We start from the raw sequence: 22,978 nt of genomic DNA, 5'->3' as shown, positions 1-22,978 counted from the left end.
AAGTTTCAATCAAAATCATACTGTACAAGTAGAGCAACTATGAACAGTGGGGTGTGTATTAAGGGGTCAAATTACAGCAACGAAGAGAGCGATTACTATGGACAATTGCTTGAAGTTATACGTTTGGAGTATCCAGGTCTTCCAATCAAGCGAGTTGTACTTTTCAAATGCAATTGGTTTGGCCCCACTCCAAATGTAGGCAGAAAGATCCATAGTAAATATAAACTTATCGATGTAAATCATAAACGATCTTTTAATAGATATGAGCCTTTTGTGCTGGGAATACAAGCAATACAAGTGATATACACTACGTATCCTAGCCTAAAGCGAGATAAAATTGATTGGTGGGCTGCTGTAAAAGTGAAAGCACGTTCTGTAATTCAACTTCCAACACAAGAAAATACACAACCTGATGAAGAACCATTTCAACAAGATGAAATGGAACACACTGCCATTGTTATTGAAATTGATGATTCAACACAACAATTAAATGATCCAACTGGGGATGTTATTGAAATTGATGATGGTGAAGAAAATGATGAAGATGAAACTATAATAGCAACAGAAATGGACGATGATGATGATGATGATGATGATAGTAATGATTTAGATGTAGATAGTGAATAAAAGGTATAAAATAATTGATATCTATTTTCACTCTCACTTATTAAATATATTAACTATATGTGATTTGTTTAATGTAAATTTATACAGGATGAGAGGACGAGAACGTGGATCTTCATCACGGGATCGAGGAGACCATGGCAGGGGTAATGTCCACACAAATGAATCAGAAAATATCAATCAAGATTTGGTACAGCACACTGCTTTGATTCCTAGACCAGACCAGGGTGAGAGATCCACACAGGGTGCTGCATCATCCACTCCTGCTTCAGTGCACACATCTGCTACTACCTCAGCTCCCATAGGTTTGCCACCTATTCCATCGATGGCTACATCTGCATCTGCTACTTGCGGACCCACAGGATACAGACTATATATTTCTTTAGTAAACTCAATGTGAGTAAAATTTATAAGTATTTTTAAATATGCATTTAATTTCTGTGTTTATTTCAATATAATTATTTTGTCAATTATTCTTCTACAGCATGCAGCCTTCTGATCCGATTGCTAGGCGAATTACCTTGATCTTCAAGGAAAAGTTAGTAGCAGATGGCTTTTGTTGGAAAAATGTACCAGAAGAGGTTAAAGAATTCTATTGGCAAGAATTTAAGGTAATACAAATTTTACAGTACATGTGATTATTTTTACTGTGCATTATTTGTCACTAAATATGAGTAATTACAGAAACACTTCTTATAGGAGGAGGCAATAGAGTAGCTTATGAAGATACTTTGGAGGAAGAAAGATGCCGAGCGGTATCGTAGCCTTATGTGTAGCGTAAGGAATGGGAAGGAGAAGAGGCTATCACTGACAGAAGGAGTAATGGATGCATGGCAATCCGCTTGGGGAGCAACTGAGTATAAAGAGAAATGCAAAAAATTCTCAAATAACAGAAAGAGTGAAACTGGTGGGCAAGGTGCTGGCCCATCAAGACATTGTGGAGGATCCATATCTCAGTATAGGCATCAACAACAAATGGTATGTACTATTCATTTTCACTTTTAAACTTTTTCAAATGCTTTAAATTTTATCCAATTTGTTGTGAATTTATATTGAAGCATGTTATTACTATTTATATTTTACTTGTAGCGCGAAAGATTAGGCAGAGATCCTCTACCTCATGAGTTATTTGAGGCTACTCATAAGAAGAAGGATACCTCAGAGTTTGTTGATGCACGCTCAAAGGCCATTCATATTAGAAATTAAATAAATTTATAGTAAAGTATTTGATTTGTATTTTATACTGTTATATCACATGGTATCTTTTTTTGAAGGACCGCTTTCTGACTTTGAAAGAGCAAGCATCACAGATAGATAATGACAGTATTGAGGCATCCCGCATTGATGAGGCTCAGTTATACTTTGAGGCAGTAGGTGGAGAGAAAAAAAGAAGGGTGTACGGTCTTGGATCACAGGCTTCAGTCTTCTTCCCAAACAAGACTTCTGCTAGTACATCCTTCACATCAGCTCAGCAAAATCGGGAGCTTCAAGATGAAATGGCTGATCTCATACGTAAGCTACAGGAGCGTGAGGATAATGAACAAGCATTGCTTGAGCAAAATGTGCGGATTACCTCTGAGCTCTCAGAGATGAAGGATTTACTTATGCAGCTTGTGAGTCAAAGACAAGGCAGCCAGCCTTCAAGTCCCGGTGAGGGAACTTCTGCACAGCCTCCTGATCAAGCAGATGAAGCTAATGATGAGGACGAGGACGAGGATGAGAACACTACACATTTATAGTTTCTTTTTTCATTACACATATGTACTAGGATAATAAATAATTTGTTAATTTTTTTAGTTTAAAATTGCACAACTAGATGTTTGGATATATGATTGATTTTATTTACATAATATATGATATTGGATTTGAGTTCATTCATGATATGTATGGCATTTGGTTTTTACATTTTGTTATTGAGATGAGTTGTAATAGGTGAGTGTATTTACAGGTTAAATTGTCTGATTAGATTATATAATTTGTAATATTTTATTGTAATTTTATAAATAGTAACATATTAGTAACGGATTAAGTTGTTACTGATCCGTTAAAAATAGTAACGAATTAGTAACGGAAAAATCTGTTATTACCTTTTCACAATTAGTAACGGATTTCTGTAACAGAAAATTCCGTTACTAAAAAAATCCATTACTAAAACCAACGAAAAGGAAACAAATTTAGTAATGGATTTTTCGTTACTAATCCGTTACTAATTTAGTAACGGACTAGAAAATCCGTTACTAATACATTAGCAACGAGGTTTGCTGTAACAGAAAATTTCCGTTACAAATTCGTTACAAAATAGTTTTAGTAACGGATTTTTAATAATTAGTAACGAAAATTTCCGTTACTAATTCGATAAATTTTTGTAGTGATAAACATTTGCAGTATGATTCAAAATCCCAGTGATTTTAATTGCACAACTTGGAATTCCTTATTTACAATTAAAATCATATGATGCTTCAGAAGAATGCCAATCTCTAGCATAAATTTGCTTAATTTTATTTGCTAAACCATTCAATATATTATTTATTCTTTCATTAAATTGAGATGATTTAATTTCACATGAAAAGAAATCTCTATTAAAACTTTTACACCGTGTTCATATCGTTATATAATATGTTTAGCCAACTATGCTATTTAAAATTAAAATCATTAAACATTTTTGTCTCATATGACTCCTCTAATTCAACATGAAAGTGTAGATCTAAAGGTCTCACACCTTAAATTTTAAAAATCAAAGGATTTGACTTTAGTATTAAAAGACTAAAAACTGGCCATTTGAGAGATTTAATGAAGAAATAGAGAATAAAGAGAATTGCCCCTAAATGTTCCCCTACTTCTCAAAGTTTCTGAGGTCTTCAAAATGAAATTCAACTCTTAAAATTAGGGTAACTTAAGCTAAAATCTTCACGTACACTCAGAAAGCACACCTTCTATTCTGAAATGGAGAGCAGTTGCCCCTCTATTTTTTAGTTTGAGCCAACTTATACCCTTCTTGTCAAGGGACAATTCCTTTTACATCCCTTTATAAGTGTGTAAAAGTTTTTAGAGAAAAACCATTTTCAAACTTTTCTTTCAAAATTAAATTGATTTTCTAGGTGTTTTTAACTACATGAACATTTATATAATATATAAGCTTCTCCACCCTTAGTTGGAATATTATTTGATATAAAATAATATAATTTTTTGGATGTGTCTAATCTTTTTATTGTCAAATGATTTTTGAGAGAATTTGTATGAGGAAGTTTTAGATATGTGGTTTTTTAAAGGTTTAATTTTGTTCATACCTTTATCATTTTTCAACGAAATTAAGCATATAAATCAAGAAATTAATTATAAAGAGCAATAGAGAGGCCTTAAGTACAATATATGATCATATTATCATATAAGACCTATTGAACATAAAGTCAAATACTATCTAACTTGTACTTTCCTAGTCCTCAATCTAACTCCTAAAATATCTTATTATAGATTGAGAGATTTATTCAAAATAGGAATTTTATATTTTAAGGATTATGTTAATTTGAATAAAGTTTAAAAATGATAGATAAATAAATAACAATTGGCATTTTAATCTATAACGTGATTAAAAGTAAATATTTAGAATTTTATTTTCATTTGATCAAATTATTTTAGAGGTTAATTACAGTTGTAATAAATTTTAAAGAATGAGATTTATTATATAAAATTAATTATTCTACTTTTACATGAAATAGACTAAAAGAATATATATGTTAATTATAAATTAACTATTAAACACACTTTTAAATAATATATTTTATTAATCATCTTAAATGTGTGCAAAGTTTAGATGCTAAAAATATGCATTTACAATAATATAAATTTCAACTTACACACTTTTAAGATGATATATAAATTTACCTTTAACATTTAGATGCTCAAAATAATATTAATTTTTCAACATTATGATAAAAGATTATACTTTTAATGAGATTAAAATTTATGTATTCTAAATATATCAAATTAACTATTTAAAAAATAAATAAATAAAATTAACATTGTTAACCTAAAAACAAAAATTATTTCATACACTCAGGAGTATATATATAATTCTAGCATATAATTTAAAATTAAAAAAATATATTATTTAAAATATAGTGGGTATTAATGTAAAGTTTAAGATTTCATTACTTGCGTATACAAAATAACTTATACATCCCAATGTATATAAGAATTTTCCTTTAAGGGAAAATTTTTCTACATGTAACTTTGACGCATAATTTATACTTCAATAAATTTTATTTAAAATATGGTGAGATTTACATATTAATTTTAAATTTTAACTTTTCATTGGTTAGATATCAACTTGTACACTCCAAAATGCACAAAAATTTTTTCTAAAGAGAAATTCTTCCACACACCCACCTGTATATCCATCTAATATAATTTTATTGCATAATTTAAAATTAAAAGAAATTTATATTATCTAAAATGAATCTAAAATTTTAACTTTTTGCGTATAAATTAACACTCAAGTCCATGCAAAGAGAAAAATATCTCTTTGCTCCACAAAAATTTAAAAAATATATATATATTTCTCAAACTATTTATTAGTTTCTTTAAATATCTATGAAAACCATTAAAATAAATGATAATACATTTTTATGTTTTATTAATTGGACCCTTAAATATATTATTGGTTCTGTAATCAAGTGAATCTATCACTTAGCTTTAAACTTATGCCAAAAAAAAAAAAAAATCATTTGACATAAGGACGTTTTCATATTTAACTTTTATAATAGTTTAATTATTTAATCTCTATACATAAATATAGGATATATGCACTCCAATTTTTCATTGCACTTTTATAAATTTCAAAGTTTAAATATGATACTAAACAAAAAGTTAAGAGTGAAATAGTTAAAAATTAAGATTTTATTTATTTGTGAAAAATAATTTGTATTTTAAAAATTTTTTTTAACTAATTTATTTTTTATTATTTAATTTTAATTTAAAAGATAAAATATATTAACAAATTTTATATATAAAAGTGTTAATAAGATTTTTAAAATATAGAAAATTACTTTTTTTTTAAATAATTATTTTATGTTTATTAAAATGTCTTAAATTTTTTTAATAAGAAAATATTTTTTATTAATTAATTTTTCTGAATGCTTAAATACCAAAAACTATTAAAAAAAATCTAAAAAATATTTTCCAAACATAAAAAGTTTGAAGTTTCAATATACGAAGGAAAACAATGTACTTTACGATCTCTAATGACATATAATTTAAATATTATGATTTAAATTGAAAGATTATAAGTAATTAGTTGTGATTAATTGTTTAAGTTTTTATATTTATAAATTAAAATTTGATTGAAGTTGTTAGTAGAAAACTAATAATTAAAATATTAATTATTCAAAGTTGCAGGTGTATACCTCCATGCAATTTCACGAATCTTCGCTTATTATTATCAATCTCTTTAAAAACCATCTATTACCCACTAAATTTTTTTTTTCTAAAAATTAATTTTTTTATAATAAAAAATTTTAATTAAAATAATGAGTTCTTTTAATTTTAAATAAAAATTTATTAAAAAAATAATTAAATTAAATTTTTACAAAATTTTTAATTTCAAATCGAGAGTTAATCTTTATAAACATAAACAACATATATATCAAGATCTATTGTGCAAAATGCTAAATCAGCAGTGTTGTGTTATTTTTCTAACAACTAATTTCTTTGCATTTTTTTTTAAGAATAATTTATTTGTATATTTAAACTATAGAAATTAAATTATTGGCATTCATAAAACCATAGAAACTAAATTGTGAGTTAAAAAACAAATTCTATTGTATAAAAGCTAATTTATTGATTTTTAAAATTTTAAGGACTAGATATCAGGCTTCTAAAAATACAAAAAAAAAAAAAAAAAAAAAAGAAAAAAGAAAAAAGAAATAATGTGTAAGTTTTACTAAACTGATGGACTAAATAATAGTTTATTTTATTTTAAAATTAGCACTTCCAATTTTTAAAAATTTATTCATTACTTGCTAAAAGTTTCTACATAGAAGAGGAAGGGGGATTATGCCCATGAAGGCGCTTTTCGGGGCATGGCAAAGGAAAATAGAGCTCAAACAGCTACTTTGATTCTGTGAACTTTCTTTAATGCGTGATAGGTATGGCTTTTAAACAATAAAAAAAAAAATCAAACGAACTCAAAAGACTGAAAATAAATCAAACTAAATGCATCTTTCGAACATCAACAACAACCGAAAGGGAAAAACATCACATTCCTCTCCAAAGAGTTCTCTTTTCTGTTCTATTGTGTTTCTTTGCCTCTTGAATGAGTAGATCTAATGTTTTCCATTGCCTTCTCCTACACACCTGGTAAATGAAGGCCTGGCATGTTCATTTTTCGGTTTCTTTCCTATCAATGTTAGCTTCCCCTCTGGCTTGGCAATGAGTTTTGGTGATATTGAGGTGGCTATTTTTCTTTAAAAACTATAATTAAATTTAGTGTAAATTTTTTTTTTTAAAGTAAAAAGTTAGAAAATTTTTGTACCGTTATCCCATATTTAAATATTGAAAAGCTTTAACACTAGTAACTTCCATGTTATTACAAGTCTCAATTCAATTCCAGAAAAACTCATCTTCCACGTATAGCACACCCGTTACACTAATCATTTTAAATATAATTGATTAGCTCATCTATAACTAAAACAAAATAAATACAAATGTAAAATTTGCTAGTATAAAGAAACTGTCCATATCCCTTCCCGCTGCTCTCACACTCATAAATTGTCCCATGCATATATTTAAACATAAATTACTATCAAATTCTTAACCTTAGACTCTTTTATACTTGTTAAAATTTAACTCTTTAAATTTAAACCTTTTGTTGGAAAAAATTAATTATTTTAAAATTTTCTATTATTTAGCCTAAATTAGAATAAATTAATTAACGATTATTTAATGAATTTTTTATATAATATAGAAAAACTTTAATTAAATATTTTTGAACTAGAATGAACCAATGAATTTCCTAAAAATCCAGAGATCTGATAGTATTTCTCCTTATCCTTATGAAATTTATAATTTATCCAATGATTCAATTTGTATTCCATTAAAAGCTAATAAAGATCATATGCAACTGAGCCATCTTGTAGTCATAGATGGGCTGATACAGCTGAAGGTCTATTCGAGAGGAAAATTAAAAGGGAATGTAAGCACCTCCAGGCGGAAATATTCCAAAAGTATAAAAAGTTGTTACAGCATAGAGAATAAAGGAAAAGACGGAACAGATGGCAGGGAGAAAAAATTAGTAATAATTTATGCAATAAGTATATATCATAGGATAGGACAGAAGAGGGGATACTGAGATTATAATTTTTTTTTTAGCTTACTCCAGGCTAGGAATTTCATACTGAGGAGATTCTTAGAGTATTTTGTCTATAGGAAAAGCTTGAGAAATTCAGTCATTTTATAATACAACTATTTCCTTTGTTCTATATATTTCAGCAAGTTTGTTCCTTTAAAACTCTATCAATTGGTCCGACCTGCCGGATGCCAAACATGAGGATAGATTCACGGGTAGAAGAGATAGAAAGGAACGTTGCAGCCTTGGAAGAAAATTTGCACAAGTTTAGCCTAGAAAGGGAACAGCGTATAAGCAGGAAGCTTAGAGCTTTTACAGCATCAACAACAACTGGAAAAGTCAGATGGGATTGAACTAATATTGACAAACTTGACTAATCTTATAAAAGGAAAAGAAATTGACAGTGGGACTCCGAGTCCTATAGGTACTCAAGGGGGTATTGCCACTAAAGGTTCAGCATCGTCATCCATAATGTCCACTCCTTCACACACAATGACGTCCAATGAATCCCAGTTGACAGTAAAACAGAAGAACTCTCAAACTTTGATGGTAGTGACCCGTAGGGTAGCTCTCCTAAGCTGACCAATGTTTCTCGGTACACCATAGGACTGATGAGCAGAAAGTGGCTTTGGCCTTGGTATACATGGAAAGGTTGGGGCTGCATTGGATGAGATGGGTTAAACAACAAATGTCGACTATGTCATGGGAGAGGTTATCACTAGAGCTACTGCGGAGATATGGGGGAGATGATTATGCAAACCCTTTTGAAAGATTAGCTGTGGTACTACAGGATGGAACCGTGGAAAGTTTTTCCAGAGAATCATCGCTTGCACGTCACAAGTACCTAGAATCACATACCACCACTATTTGGGATATTTCCTAAATGGTTTGAAATAAAAAATAAGGGTTTGAATCCAATCCTATGAAACACATATTTATTCAAAATTATGAAGTTAGCGAGAGAAATTGAGATAGAACTCTTACAAACATCGGAGTAGAGGGACTGGAAGGGAACCACCGGAGAAAACAGAGTCACATGCAGTAAAACACATGGGCTAAGGGCATATTACGCCTACTATGTTCTCATGGGCTACTTTTTAAACTCCTGTAAGGCCCAATCAAATTCAGCTCCTTCAAAAGAGCCCAAGCCACCAAATTGAGCCCTAATATTCCAAAAAATTCAACGTTTGACTTTTCCTCAATCACAGAATAAAGGATTGACAAGGGGATTTATGAAGAATCGGGTACCAAGCAATACTCACATCAACAATTCACCGAATTGAGAGTAAAGGGACTGTGCTATCATTGCCATCAACCATATCATCCCATGCATGAGTGCTCTAATAAGACTCTAAGAGCTCTCACTATCGAGGAAGACGAAGCTATACTAGAAAGGGATATTGAAGAACAAATGGGAGATGCATAGAAGTGGATGGGCATCTAGCCCGAATGGAGCTACCATTATATTCTGTAGGAGGCATATTTGGGGCTCGTACCATGAAGATTTACGGGAAAGTTAAAGGGCAGCCTCTAGTTATCATGATCGATAGTGGGATGAGCCATAATAATTTAGCTAATTCGATAGGAAATTTTGAAATCTAGGAAGATTGCTATGTATTTCTACTAGGTGGGGTTGATATGATACTGGGAGTTACATAATTGGAGAAATTAAGGAATATGGAAGTAAATTGGCATCAAATAACTATGGAATTTTGGCACCAAAGCACTAGGGTGAAGCTTTAAGGAGATTCGTCATTAACAAGGGCCATAATTTTTTACAAGAGTCGAATCCGTCAATTAAAATTGATTTCTATTTTCTAATTCAATAATTCTTGTAGATAGGATAAATTAGTGTGGATCCCACAGAGATCTTAAATTTATTTAACTCAAATGCCAAGTGAAAAAAAAAAAGAAGAAGAAGAAGAAGACTTGTTTGAAATGAAAAAGAGAAGAAGGAAATTTCAATTGGAAATTTGATTTCAAGAAAATCTAAGAAGAAATAAAATAAGTGTGATGGAACAATGAAATAAAAAATTAATTTAAAAATTTAGATGAAAATAATCAAAGTTAAGAGATTTATAAATTGATCATTAATTCAAAAGGTAATTCACTTAATTTTCATTGTTTGATCAAAATATTCAAACAAGTGAATCCCACCAAAATTCTTCCTTAAAACTAAATTAATTTGTGAAGTGCTAAATTAATTCCTAATTAATTAGTAATTCCTAATTAATTAGCAATTCCAACAAGCGTGTGGATTTAATTAATTAATTATTTTAAAAAATAAAAACTCAAACTTGATTAATAATTGTAAATAAATTATTTAAACCAAATTAGATAAATAAATATATTAATTGCTACTTGTATTAACCCAATTAAACAATTAAATATTTATTTGAGTTAATTAGCAATATGTTGTTTAGTTAGGATGTTCAATAGTCTTCTTGAATACCTAAGAAGATAACAATAGAAGTAGTGTTCCTCAAAAACAGAAAAAGAATGAAAGTAGAAATTAAGATGAAAAGAAAATAAAATTAGATCTCACAACTTTGATAAAATCTCAACTAGATTAATCACCAACCGAAAAATATGTATATATATATATATATATATATATATATATATATATATATATATATATATATATATTTAGTTACTAACGGCCAGAACAAAAATGAAGAAAAATAAAAAGAAGAGAAAGTGATTTGATTGTAAAACTAGAGAGATGGAAAGAGATTAGATGAATTCAAGGGATAAATTCTTACTTCTAAAAAAGCCCTTATATAAGTTTTTTCCCTAACAAAAAGATTAAACAAAATATTCAAGTTTTGAATGGAAGAATATAAATTAATAAATCTTTCTATTAATGTTATCCTAATCCTTGATCTGATCATACTTGAACCTATCTAAAATAATTTAAATTCTATACAACTGTCAAAACTGAAACTCTGTTGTCTGTCTTTTTGAACTTGGGTCACAGCCTTGAGTACGGAAGAAGCTTTCAATCCAAAACAACTCTAAAACAGTCTCTGCTGGTTCCTTTTAACATATTTAGCTCCAAACCTATCCAAAATTAAAATCCAGATAATTTTTTTTTTAACATCAAGAATATAATAAAATTATGGAAATTAACATGAAAAAAGTAGTGAGTTTGGCAACTCATCAGAATCTCCCACACTTGCACATTGCTTGTTCTCAAGCATGGAAATTCAGATTTCTAAAAATACAACCCTATCTTTAGCCAATTGAAATTTAATTGTCCAAAGCAAAGAACTAAATTATCATGCAATAAAATACTAGCAGAAATAACTTAATTTCACTAAAGTTCACTACAACAAGTCTCACGTTTAAAACATGTTGCTCAAGACATAAAGTAGGCCCTTTGTCCAATTTAAGCACACAGAAGTTAAAATCTCATCTTTTGAAATTAAATTGCCCTCTTTAAGAGAATAGGCTCTAGAAATGTTGACTAGACCAATAAAATTTAAAGAGTTTCAAGGGTTTTATTATACTTCCTACTATATCTTGTCTGAAATCGATCAAGTGAACATGAAACAAATGGTTATTAAGCCACTTGTCCTAGGTTTTTCAGCTTAGGTGGCTACTAGCTCCACTCATAATCACCCAACTAAAGGCATGGGGAGAGTTTTTAAACTGTCCAAAAGGGGTAATACTCTCCAAAACACCAATTTTTCGATACAGAATCACTTTAAGGAGTTATCAAGTGCTGCACTACTTTGGCTATCGGATTAGTAACCAAATGACTAGAAGAGTGGGTCATAGGAGTGAAATGATTTTTTGTTTCTTTTGCTGGATTTTTTTCTTCTATCATTTTCTTCTTCTTCTTTTTTTGTTAATAAAACCCCTAAATATTTTAGCATAACAACATGGTCTAGACAATTTCCTTAGTGTCACTCTTATCAAAGGGTAGCAAACAGTTTACTCATGCATTCAGTATCCAACCATTTAAACAAGGACCATATTTCATAAACTTTCAAAACAAGTCTTAAAAATAAAACTAAAGAAATGAAAAAGAATGAACTTATTCTATTTAAGCTACGATCAAATTGCACAAAAACTTAAAACTCTTTGATATGGACATCTCAAACTTCTCATGGCAAGTTAGTATGTTTTTACCATTTTTTTTAATAATAATAACCTAAGAACTTAAAATAAAACAATAAGCAAGTGCAAGCCTGAGAGACAGACAGGCTGGGACAAGCCTGTCACATTTGACAACAAAAATTTAAAAATATGCAAGAACACAGCAATAGAATAACAGAAACATTAACAAAAGAATATGTACAACAGCCATCATGGAAATTACAAAAGAAACAATAAAAACACTTCAATACTCTCTCCCCCCACACTTAATCCCCAAATTGTCCAGTTTGGCAAGTCATTACTAAATCTTCAGGCTGGTGGTGGTTGGAGTATAAGACAACCCTAAATGGGAGAGTATCGCATCCAGTTTGGCATCAATATGATGCATTTGGCTTCAATTCTGACTAATTGAGTATTATCATTAGATTCTGGAGGAGTTGAGATAGATGGACCTGGTTTTTCTTCTGTCCAAAATAAGCGTGATCGAGGTAGAATTATAGGACCTTTTCTTTATCATTGCCTTCAAAATCGAAATTACCATGTAGCTCATGCTCATTGAGTAGGTACATGGCCTTCTCGCTGGTGATTATCGACATCCGCTTCATTTGTTTCTCTTTGGTGGAGACACGGGTTGTACGTCCTCAGTGTTGCTACTGTCATCTACATCCTGTGCTAGGGTCACGACCTCTTTGCCACTGAGGTCTAAAGCTAAATCTTTACTACTGCTTTCGGTGTAAGATTCCAAAATCAGCGTGGTAGTCTTAGATTGCACTTTACTTTTCTTCAACTGCACCAAAATCTCGGGCTTAACTTCCCATTCCTCTTCTGGTTCAACTTTCATGTTGAGCATTAGAGCTTTATCTTTTACTTGTGAGCGAGTAGCTTGCCTTGTCATGACTAGAGAAGGCGCCATTGTTGGTGCGATAGCTTCTGGTGGCAATGCCATGGCCATCATCGCTTTCTCCTTATCAGCTATCTGTTTTGGTACCGACAGTGTCGTTGTGGTCTTGCCATGAGTGTGGTCTCGCCATGAGTGTAATCTAATGAGTTTTGTCAATGTCGCTTAGACGTGGGTGTGGTGGTCGACGGTGTCTCTGACTGGTCGGCAGTTGACTTATTGTTAACAATTGTTGTTCTACAAAAGAGGGGAGAGCTTTTAAGGAGCGATTATAAAATAAGTCAAATAATTTTACCTTATAAATCTCAAATAACCATAAAGGCCTATGTATGATCTCTATAAAGCTCAAACCTATACAGAAAAATATAATCAGCTCCAAGGTTGAAGACAACAGAAAAAAATAAAAATTAGAAAGAAAGTAAAACATCTGAGGACAGAAAGACTTAGACAAGCCTGTCACTTTGGGTTGCCTCTTAAGTAGAACCTTCCTTTACTATCCTAGGCTGGACTTTCTTGCCTTCAAACATCAATCTGTGGCACTTCCAAGGCCATAATTCCTCCATTCCTAGGCTTGAATCCTTCATAGAAAGGTTTGAGCTTATGTCCATTTACTTTAAAAAATTTTCCAATTTCAAGACTTTGAATTTACACAGCTCCATGAGGAAACGATTTGATCACAATGAATGGACCAATCCATTGAGTTTTCAACTTTTCAAAAAATAATTTTAAATGAGAATAAAAAAGTAAAACTTTTTGTCCCACTTTAAAACACTTCTGAGAAATGGATTCATCATGAAAGGTTTTGGTATTTTTCTTGTAATCCTTACACTCTCATATGCATCATTCCTTATTTCTTCCAATTCTTGCAATTGTAATTTTCGGTTAGAAGTTGCTTCACTTAGATTGTTGTTCCATTGTTTCACTACCCAAAAGGCTTTAGGTTCTAATTCAACTGGCAAATGGCAAGGTTTGCCATAAACTAGTCAAAATTATGACTTGCCAATTGGGGTTTTGTAGGCTGTTCTATAGGCCTATAATGCATCATCAAGTCGAGTGCTCCTGTCTTTCCTATTTACATTGACTGTTTTCTCCAGAATTGATTTTATTTTTCGATTGGAGACTTCTACTTGACCGTTTGTCTAAGAATGATAGGCTGTAAAGGTACGATGAATAATCCCATATTTCTTCAATAATGACTCAATCACCCTATTATAAAAATGCATTCCTCGGTCACTAATATGTAGTCACGATCTTCCAAACCTGGTTAAAATATTATTTTTCAAAAAAATAGGTACAATCTTTGAATCATTAGATTTAGTGGCTTTCGCTTCAACCCATTTTGAAACATAATTAACAGCAAGTAAAATATACTGATTACCAAATGAAGAAGGAAATAGACCCATGAAATCTATGCCCCCAAATGTTGAAAATTCTGATCACTAGTATAGGGGCTAGAGGCATTTGATCTCGGTGTCCTAGGTTACTTGTCTTTTGATAATTAGAACATGCCTTATAGAACATGTAGGATTGAACACATTGGGCCAATAAAGTCCACACTCCAACAATTTCCTTGCTGTTCTTTTCAGCCTGAAATGACCTCCACAAGCCTTTGAATGGCAGAAACACATAATTAACTTTACTTCATTTTCTGGGACGTAACTTCTTACTATTTGGTCAACACAAAATCTCTATAGATATTGTTCATCATAAACATAGTATTGTGCATCATGTTTCAATTTTTCTTTATTATTTCTTGACATTTCTTTTGAAAAGGTTTTGGTCACTAGGTAATTCACCAAATCAACGTACCAAGGGCTCACAATTTGCATAGATAGTAAATATTCGTTAGGAAATTCATCTTTTAAAGGCTTCAATTCTTGGGTTTGAAGTAAACAACTTAAGTGATCAGCCACTAAATTTTCTAATCCTTTTTTATCTTTAATCTCAAGGTTGAATTCCTATAACAACAAAACCCATCTAATTAGTCGTGGCTTTGCTTCTTTCTTTTTCAAGAGTCACTTCAAGGCTGCATTGTCAGAAAACACAATCACTTTAGTACCTAACAAATATGATATAAATCTATCTAAGGCAAAGACAATAGCTAAAAGTTTCTTTTCAGTGGTAGTGTAGTTGCTTTGAGCCTTATCTAAAGTTCTAGATACGTAACATATAATATGAAATTTTTTATTAATTCTTTGACCAAGAATAACTTCTAACGCATAGTTGCTTACATCACACATTATTTTAAATGGATATTCCCAATTTGGTGATTATATAATGGGAGCAGCAACCAAATTTTCTTTTAAAGCATCAAAAGCTTCTCGACACTCATTGTTACAACTGAATGGAACATCCTTTTGCAAGAGTTTGTATAATGGTTTAGCTATCTTTGGCAAGTCCTTGATAAACCTCATGTATCTTGCATAACTAAGAAATGATCTAATGTCCTGCACATATGTGGGGTATGGCAAAGATTTAGTCACATCAACCTTGGCCTTATCAACCTCAATTCATCTTGCAGACCCTACATGACCTAAATTAGCCCTTGATCTACCATAAAATGATATTTTTTATAATTCAAGACCAAATTAGACTCCAAACACCTTTTCAAAATTTGGGTGAGGTTAAGTAAGCATTCTTCAAATGAATTAACATCAACTATAAATTCATCTATGAATACCTTTATTATTTTCTCAACAAATTTTGAAAATATACTAACCAAACACTTTTAGAAAGTTATTGGTGCATTGTAAAGCCCAAAAGGTATTCTTCTATAAGCAAAAGTATCAAAAGGATAAGTGAAGGTTGTTTTCTCTTGATCTTCTAGAGCCACTGGTTTTTGGTAAAATCCTTAAAAACCATCAAGATAACAAAAATGAGTTTTTCCTACCAATCTTTCTAACATTTGATCAATAAAGGGTAAAGGAAAATGATAATTTCTAGTTACTGAATTTAGCTTGCAGCAGTCTATACAAACCCTTCACCAGTTCTAAACACGGATAAGTACCGATTCTCCTTCTGCATTGGTCACCACTGTTATTCTAATTTTCTTAGGTACGACTTGGACTGGACTTACCCAATTGTTGTCTGAAATGGGGTATATTATTCCTGCATTAAGCAATTTTAACACATCCTTTTTCACAACCTCCATCATAGGCGGATTCAACTGTCTTTGTGCCTCCTTTTTTGGCTTACTCTCCTTTTCAAGGATGATTTTATGCATGCAAGTAGATGGAAACAACCCCTTGATGTCTGCAATTGTCCATCCGACAGCCTCTTTATACTCTTTCAACACTTGAATAAGCTTGCCTTCTTCTTCCTCACTTAGCTTATTAGATATTATGACTGGGAGCTTGTTATTACTTTCCAAAAATATATATTTCAAATGAGCTAGAAGTGTTTTCAACTCAAGTTTTGGTGCCTGCAGAATAAAAGAAAGAAGTTTATTGTAAGTATCAGGTATTGAAGCTGAGTTAAAGATATTTACCTTGTGGCTCAAAGTGTCCAACGAGCGGACTGTTTCTATGATTTCTTCATTTAATTGCGTTGTGCCACTGTCAAAGCTGTCCGTCGTCAAGCTTTCGATTAGGACTACTTTCAACTTGTCCTCTTTGCTCAATTCAAACACTTCTTGGGTGAGACACTCACAAACATCTATGCTTCAAAGGGTAAAATTATTATCAGGATATTTCATTGCCTCATAGACATTAAATTTTACCTCCTCTCCATCAAACTCCATTGTGAGCATGCCTTCATGCACATCAATCTTCATTTTTGCTGTGCTGAGGAATGGTCTCTCTAGCAATAAATCAGTGGAGTTGGATGAACTGTCATCTTTCATTCCCAAGACGAAAAAGTCTACTAGAAAAATTAACTTCTCCACTTGTACCAAGACATCCTCCAACCGCCCTTAGGGTAGACTATCGATCTATCAGCGAGTTGAAGTGTATCTCCAGTGTGCTTCAATGGACCTGCGTTCAAAGACGGATAAGCAGACAGAGGCATAATATTTATTGAATCTTCTAGATCACACATTGCCTTCCTAATTCCACAATTTCAAATTTTACATGATATTGCAAACATATCTTTATTTTCACATTTTTGTGGAATTTTTCTTTGAAGTACATCTGACACATTTTCACCCACTTTTATTTTCTCATGCCCAAACAATTTCCTTTTATTAGTGCATAAATCTTTTATAAATTTCGCATACTTGAGTATTTGCTTTATAGTTTCAAGGAGAGATATGTTTACCTGAACTTTACAAAAAATCTCCAAAATTTCAATTTCTTTTTCTTTCCTTTTCCTTTTGGACTAAGCAAATCTTTTAGGAAAAGGGGAACGTGTTACTTGAATTATGGCTATTCTATTTCTGATTTTGAGGGCTATTTTTCTATTTGAATTTCCAATTCCTGCTCTATTTCTGGCATCAGACTTGGGATACTGTCTTGGGAAAGCTTCTTCGAGCTGTCAGTTTTCAGCTCCTTCCCACTTCGTAATGTGATTGCACTCGTATTCTGTTTTGGGTTTGGCACGATTTGAGAAGGCAGTTTCCCTTAGGATTCCAGTTTACTCATTGAAATGGCAAGTTAGCTCATTTGGTTCTCCTTTTAAAAATTGAGGGTACTGTTAGCAAGTGATTTGACGGGTGTTGAATCTATCAATTAAAACTTATCTCCCTTTTCTGGATTCAATATGAATTTGCAGATAGGGTAAGTGAGTATCGATCCCACAGAAACCTTAACTCTGTTTAATTTAGATGACTAGTTAAATAAGAAGAATAGTCTAAAACAAAAAGAGAGAAGAAGGGAATATTTGTTTAAAGAAAATGATTTTGCTTTGGGCAAGCTAAAAAAAAAAAAACTTAAAAGAAAAATAGACAATGCAATTGAGATGGCGAAATAAATAATTAAATTAAATTCAACTGAAGGTAATCAAATTGAGGGGTTTGGCAGTTGATCATTGATTAGAAAAATAATTCATTTTATTATCTATTGTTTGGTTATAGTGGTCAAATACGCGAATTCCACCAATTTTTTCTTATGAATAAATTAATTCGCTTCGTGCTTAAATTAATTCCTAGTTAACTAACAACTAGATTTATTTAGTTAACTATTTTAAGAGAGAAGAACCCAAACTTGATCAATAATAACACGCGAATTATTTAAATCAAATCTACTAATTCTTTAACATAAACAAATATGCTAATTGCTACTTGTTATTAATCCAATTAAAAAATTACGGATTTAATTGGGTTAATTAGCAATATGTTTTTCCAAGAGGGGACCCCTTGAATTCATAAGAGGACAACAATGGAGGTGGCATTCCTCGAAAACATAAATTAATAGAAAATATAAATAAGATGAAGAGAATTTAAACACATAATCTCACAACTTGAATAAAACCTCAATTTGGATTAACCTTCAACTGAAAAGAATTGTTTAGCCTCTAAGAGCCATAATAAAATGCAAAAACTTAAAAAAAAAAAGAAGAAGGGGGCGGCAAGGAGGTGGCCGAATTTGAGAGTGGAGAAAAAGAAGAGAAAAATATGATTTCTAGGTTAATTCTTGACCAGCCTTTATATAGGCTTTTCCCAAAAAAATATAAATATTTACAATTTAAAATATACTCTACTACTCTTATCTTATCTCTATCATAATCTGATTGTTTTTACTCCAATTTCAAGTTGATCTTATCCTTGTACAGCTGAAAAAATTGGATTGAGGTGGCATTTTTTGAAATCGGAAGTTGTTCATCGCCTTGGGCTACAGGCTTGCCCAAGGTTGTAACCCCCCAATCTGAAAATCTTTCAATTCAACCTCTTTTCGTTCCTTTTCTTAACTTCCATTTGAAAATATATCCAAAATCAAATTCAAAGTAAAACTTAATTATTTATATCAAAATCATGGAATTTAATAAGAAAAAAGTGGTAAGTTTTGGAACTCATCAGATTCCCCTATACTTACACCTTTGCTTGTCCTCAAGCATGAAAATTCAAATAAAAATAATAAAACTCAGCCTTGTCCTCAACCAATGTGAAATTTAATTTGTCTAAAGCAAAGAACCAAATTGTCATGCAATAGGTTGATAGCAGAAATAGTTTAATTTCACCAAAGTTCACTTCAATAAGTTTCATATTTAAAGCGTATTTCTCAAAACATAAAGTTGATTCTCAATTCAATTTCAAGTACACAAAATATTAGAATGCCATATGTTATTAAACTACCCTTTTGAAAGAATAGACTCTTAGGAACTTTTGACTAGATCAACAAAAATTTAAAGACTTGAGGGTTTATTATTTTTATACACTTCCTACTGATGAGTTGCAAAACTCACAATTTTTTTCCTCCATTTAATTCCTTGATTTTACTATAATTTTGATATAAATATTTAATTTTAATTTGAATTTAATTTTGGACAGATTTGTGAGCAGAAGTTGAGAAAAGGAAGAAAAATAAGCTGAATTAAAGGATTTTTTATACTGGGAGGCTACAACCTTAACTAAACCTATAGCCCAAGGCGATGGGGAGATAAGATAGATTTTGCCACCTAAGCAAGGATAAAATCAGCTTTAAATGGGGTCAAGTTGAATCAAACTCAATCAGATGAGGATAGAGATAAGATAGAAGTATTAGATTTTATTTTAAACTATTAAGTTTTATCTTTTTGTGCCTATATAAAGGCTCTTAGCATTAAACCTAGAGAAAATATATTCTACCTCTCACTCTCATTTCCTCTCTTGCTGCCCTCCCACCTTCTTCTCCATCTTCTTTTCTTTTTCTTCTTCTTTTGCTTAGTTGTTATAATTTTATTATGGTCTTGAGTGGCTAAACATTATTTTTCACTTGAAGGTTAAATTAAATTGAGGTTTGTTCAAGTTGTGAGGTTATGCACTTTAATTCTCTTCATCTTATTTCTATTTCCTATTAATTTCTGAATTCGAGGAACAACACCTCCATTGTTGTTTTTCTTGAGAATTCAATGGGCCCATTGAATTTCTTGGGAAGATAACATATTGCTAATTAATCTAATTAAATTTGTAATTGTTTAATTGGATTAATAACAAGTAGCAATTAATATATTAGTTTATATTAAAAAATTAGTAGATTTGATTTAAATAAAACGCGTATTTTTATTGATCAAATTTGGGTTCTTCTCTCTTAATGCAGTTGACTAATTAAATCTACATGCGTGTTGGGGTTGTTAGTTAACTAGGAATTAATTTAAGCGCGAAGCGAATTAATTTATTCATAAGGAAGAATTGGTGGGATTCGCGTGTTTGACCACTATAACCAAACAATAGATAATAATATGAAATATTTTTTTTCTAATCAATGATCAACTGTAAAATACCTCAATTTGATTACCTTCAGCTGAAAGTTTTAATTAATTATTTGTTTCTTAAATTTTAATTGCATTATTTATTATTTTTCTTTTAAGTTTATTTTTTTGGCTTGCCTAAGGCAAAATCACTTTAATAAAAAAACTCTCTTCTTCTCATTTTTTGTATTAAACTACTCTTCTATTTCAAATTGGTCATCAAAATTAAACAGGATTAAGGTCTCTGTGGGATCGATACTCACTTACCCTATCTACAAGGTCTTATCAATCAAGAAAAGGGAAGTGAATTTTAAAAATTGATGGATTCGACACCCATCAAATTTTGGCACCGTTGCTGGGGACCTCTAACAATTTGTTTTTATTTTTATGACCAAATCTGAGAACAACAGAATTCTGTTTGATCCAAAAATCAAGAAGACTGCAAAAAGGTTGAGGAAAGCAACCAAGTTGCAAAAACAGGCCAATTCAGGAGCCTCTCAACCATCTGCCCGATCACCTCAACGCACCAAAGAGACATCATCTTCAGCACCAATTGAGCCTCCAATTGACACAAACCAAAGAGATAATATGGCCACAGCTGTTGCCGCTGAAGACCAACCCCTTTGCATACTGAATGCACCTTTGGAATTACGAACAGGTATGATTCATATGTTACTAAAATTTCAAGGCTTAGAGAATGAAGACCCTCATCATCATCTAAAGGAGTTTTATATGGTTTGTTCAAGTATGAGACCACAAGGTATAACTGACGAACAAATAAGGTTGATAGCTTTTCCTTTCACTTTAATTTAATCTGCTAAGGATTGGCTCTCTACTATTTGCCCCCAGGTTCAATCACCACTTAGGTGCAAATTAGGGACTTATTCTTAGAAAGATTTTTCCCAGTAACCAAAGCATCATCAATAAGAAAGGAAATAAGTGGAATTAAACAAAGAAAAAATGAAACTTTACATGAATATTGGGAAAGGTATAAGAAATTAAATTACAAGTTGTCCAAAACATGGAATCACTCCAAAATAGCATAACCTTCACTTCTACGAAGGACTTTTGCCATTAGAACGAAGGATGATTGATACTGCTAGTGGAGGTGCCATTTCAGAAATGGAACTTGAAGAAAGTAAAACCTTAATCTCAAAAATGGCCGCCAATTCTAGAAAATATAGCTAAGAAGAGGACATTTCAAGAAATGCCAATGAAGTAAGTATTGCATCTTTAGATTCTAAAATTTCACAACTAACAGCTACAATTAAACAATTGGCTGCAGGGAATAATGCACGAACTTGTGGCATTTGCAAACAATCTGACCATCCCACAGATTTGTGTCCTATCCTTCAAGAAGGAGAGCAACAGGTAAACGCCATTGGAGGGTTCAATGAACAACAAAGGAAATATGACCCATTTTCAAGCACTTACAATCCAGGGTGGAGAGATCATTCAAACCTTAGCTATGGGAATAGACAGCAGAACTTCCAGCCAAGAGCAAACTATCAAGCTGCAAAATCAGGTATGTCTCTAGAAGACATTGTTTAATCCCTTTGTAACGACCCGAAAATCGGACCGCTACCGGCGCTAGGATCCGGGTCGACTTAAGGCCGCCGGGACCCGTAGCAAGCCTAACATAATACCTGTAAACCTGAATAATCCCATACATGATCAACAATAAGCATAAAAATTAAAACTTTCCTTTTGCATACTCATCAACCAAACTCAACCTGTGCATAAATATTAACATAACTTTGATCCCTCTGTGGGATCTCATCTGTGCCCTCAAAGGGGGTAACATAACCTGTGTTGAGCTGGTTTACATAAACATCATGTGAATCTCTAAGATCATGTATAAAAGGGATACAACAATCTATGGTCAAGCACATACTAACATCCATAAAACTCATTACATAACTATACTGTACTTTTACATTACAATTTTGATCATGTCCATTACTAGCTATTACATAACATGACTTCTTTACTCTATCCGGACTCCCGCTCTATACTGTACCTGCAAGCCTAGGGGTAAAGGGAGAGGGGTGAGCTAAAAGCCCAGTGAGTAGAGCTAGTAAAACATATTAACACTATGCTCAAATGGAATGCATCATAACACAAACAATTCACATAAGGGTTGGGTGAACTTGTCACCAAATAGTCCAAGTAAACTCTGTGCCAGGCCTGTAGAATGGGGTCCTGGTCTTTCCTGTCAGAACATACATTACTTACCATTTTCCCAGGGCCTCCTCTGGCTCCTGGTCTTCAAGTCCCATAACCGTACCTTACTCTGTGCCAGGCCTGTAGACTGGGGCCTGGACTTGCTTACTCTGTGCCAGGCCTGTAGCATGGGGCCTGGTCTTCCTGTCTTGGACTAATTGGGTCATCCAACATTCACCCACAACAACAACAATTTATGCAATGCGGCATATTCGTGAAACTAATGCAATCATCCTATTACATAATCATGATGCATGAAACATGGTAAAACATTTAATTTAAAAGATTTGGTTTTAGTTCCACTCACCTCTGGCTGACTCTGACAACACCGCAGCTGAACTCACTGCTGGGGTCCTCGGTTCCTCGGGTCCGAACCTACACAGGTGGACTCAAATGAGGGACCAAACATACTTGAACACAACTCTAAACTACTCCCCAAAAACCCCCTAAAACATCCTGAAAATATC

At 32.0% G+C, this 22,978-nt stretch overlaps 1 protein-coding gene across 1 annotated transcript; it reads left to right on the top strand.

The window, feature by feature from the left end:
- The first annotated feature begins 715 nt into the window (after positions 1-715).
- Positions 716-1,341, top strand: LOC110612561. The gene is made up of 3 exons (XM_021753337.1): positions 716-1,020; positions 1,109-1,235; positions 1,324-1,341. The coding sequence occupies exons 1-3, from the start codon at positions 716-718 to the stop codon at positions 1,339-1,341; spliced, it is 450 nt and encodes a 149-aa protein (XP_021609029.1).
- Positions 1,342-22,978: the final 21,637 nt, after the last annotated feature.

This window comes from Manihot esculenta, chromosome 4 (assembly GCF_001659605.2).
Source record: "Manihot esculenta cultivar AM560-2 chromosome 4, M.esculenta_v8, whole genome shotgun sequence".
Lineage (NCBI taxonomy): Eukaryota > Viridiplantae > Streptophyta > Magnoliopsida > Malpighiales > Euphorbiaceae > Manihot > Manihot esculenta.
This window is presented reverse-complemented; position numbering and strand designations above follow the sequence as displayed.

Excerpts from the sequence above, each read along its gene's own strand:
- LOC110612561 (XM_021753337.1), top strand. The coding sequence starts at position 716 with ATGAGAGGACGAGAACGTGGATCTTCATCACGGGATCGAGGAGACCAT. Across the intron at positions 1,021-1,108 it reads ATTTCTTTAGTAAACTCAAT|CATGCAGCCTTCTGATCCGA; the intron begins GTGAGTAAAATT and ends ATTCTTCTACAG.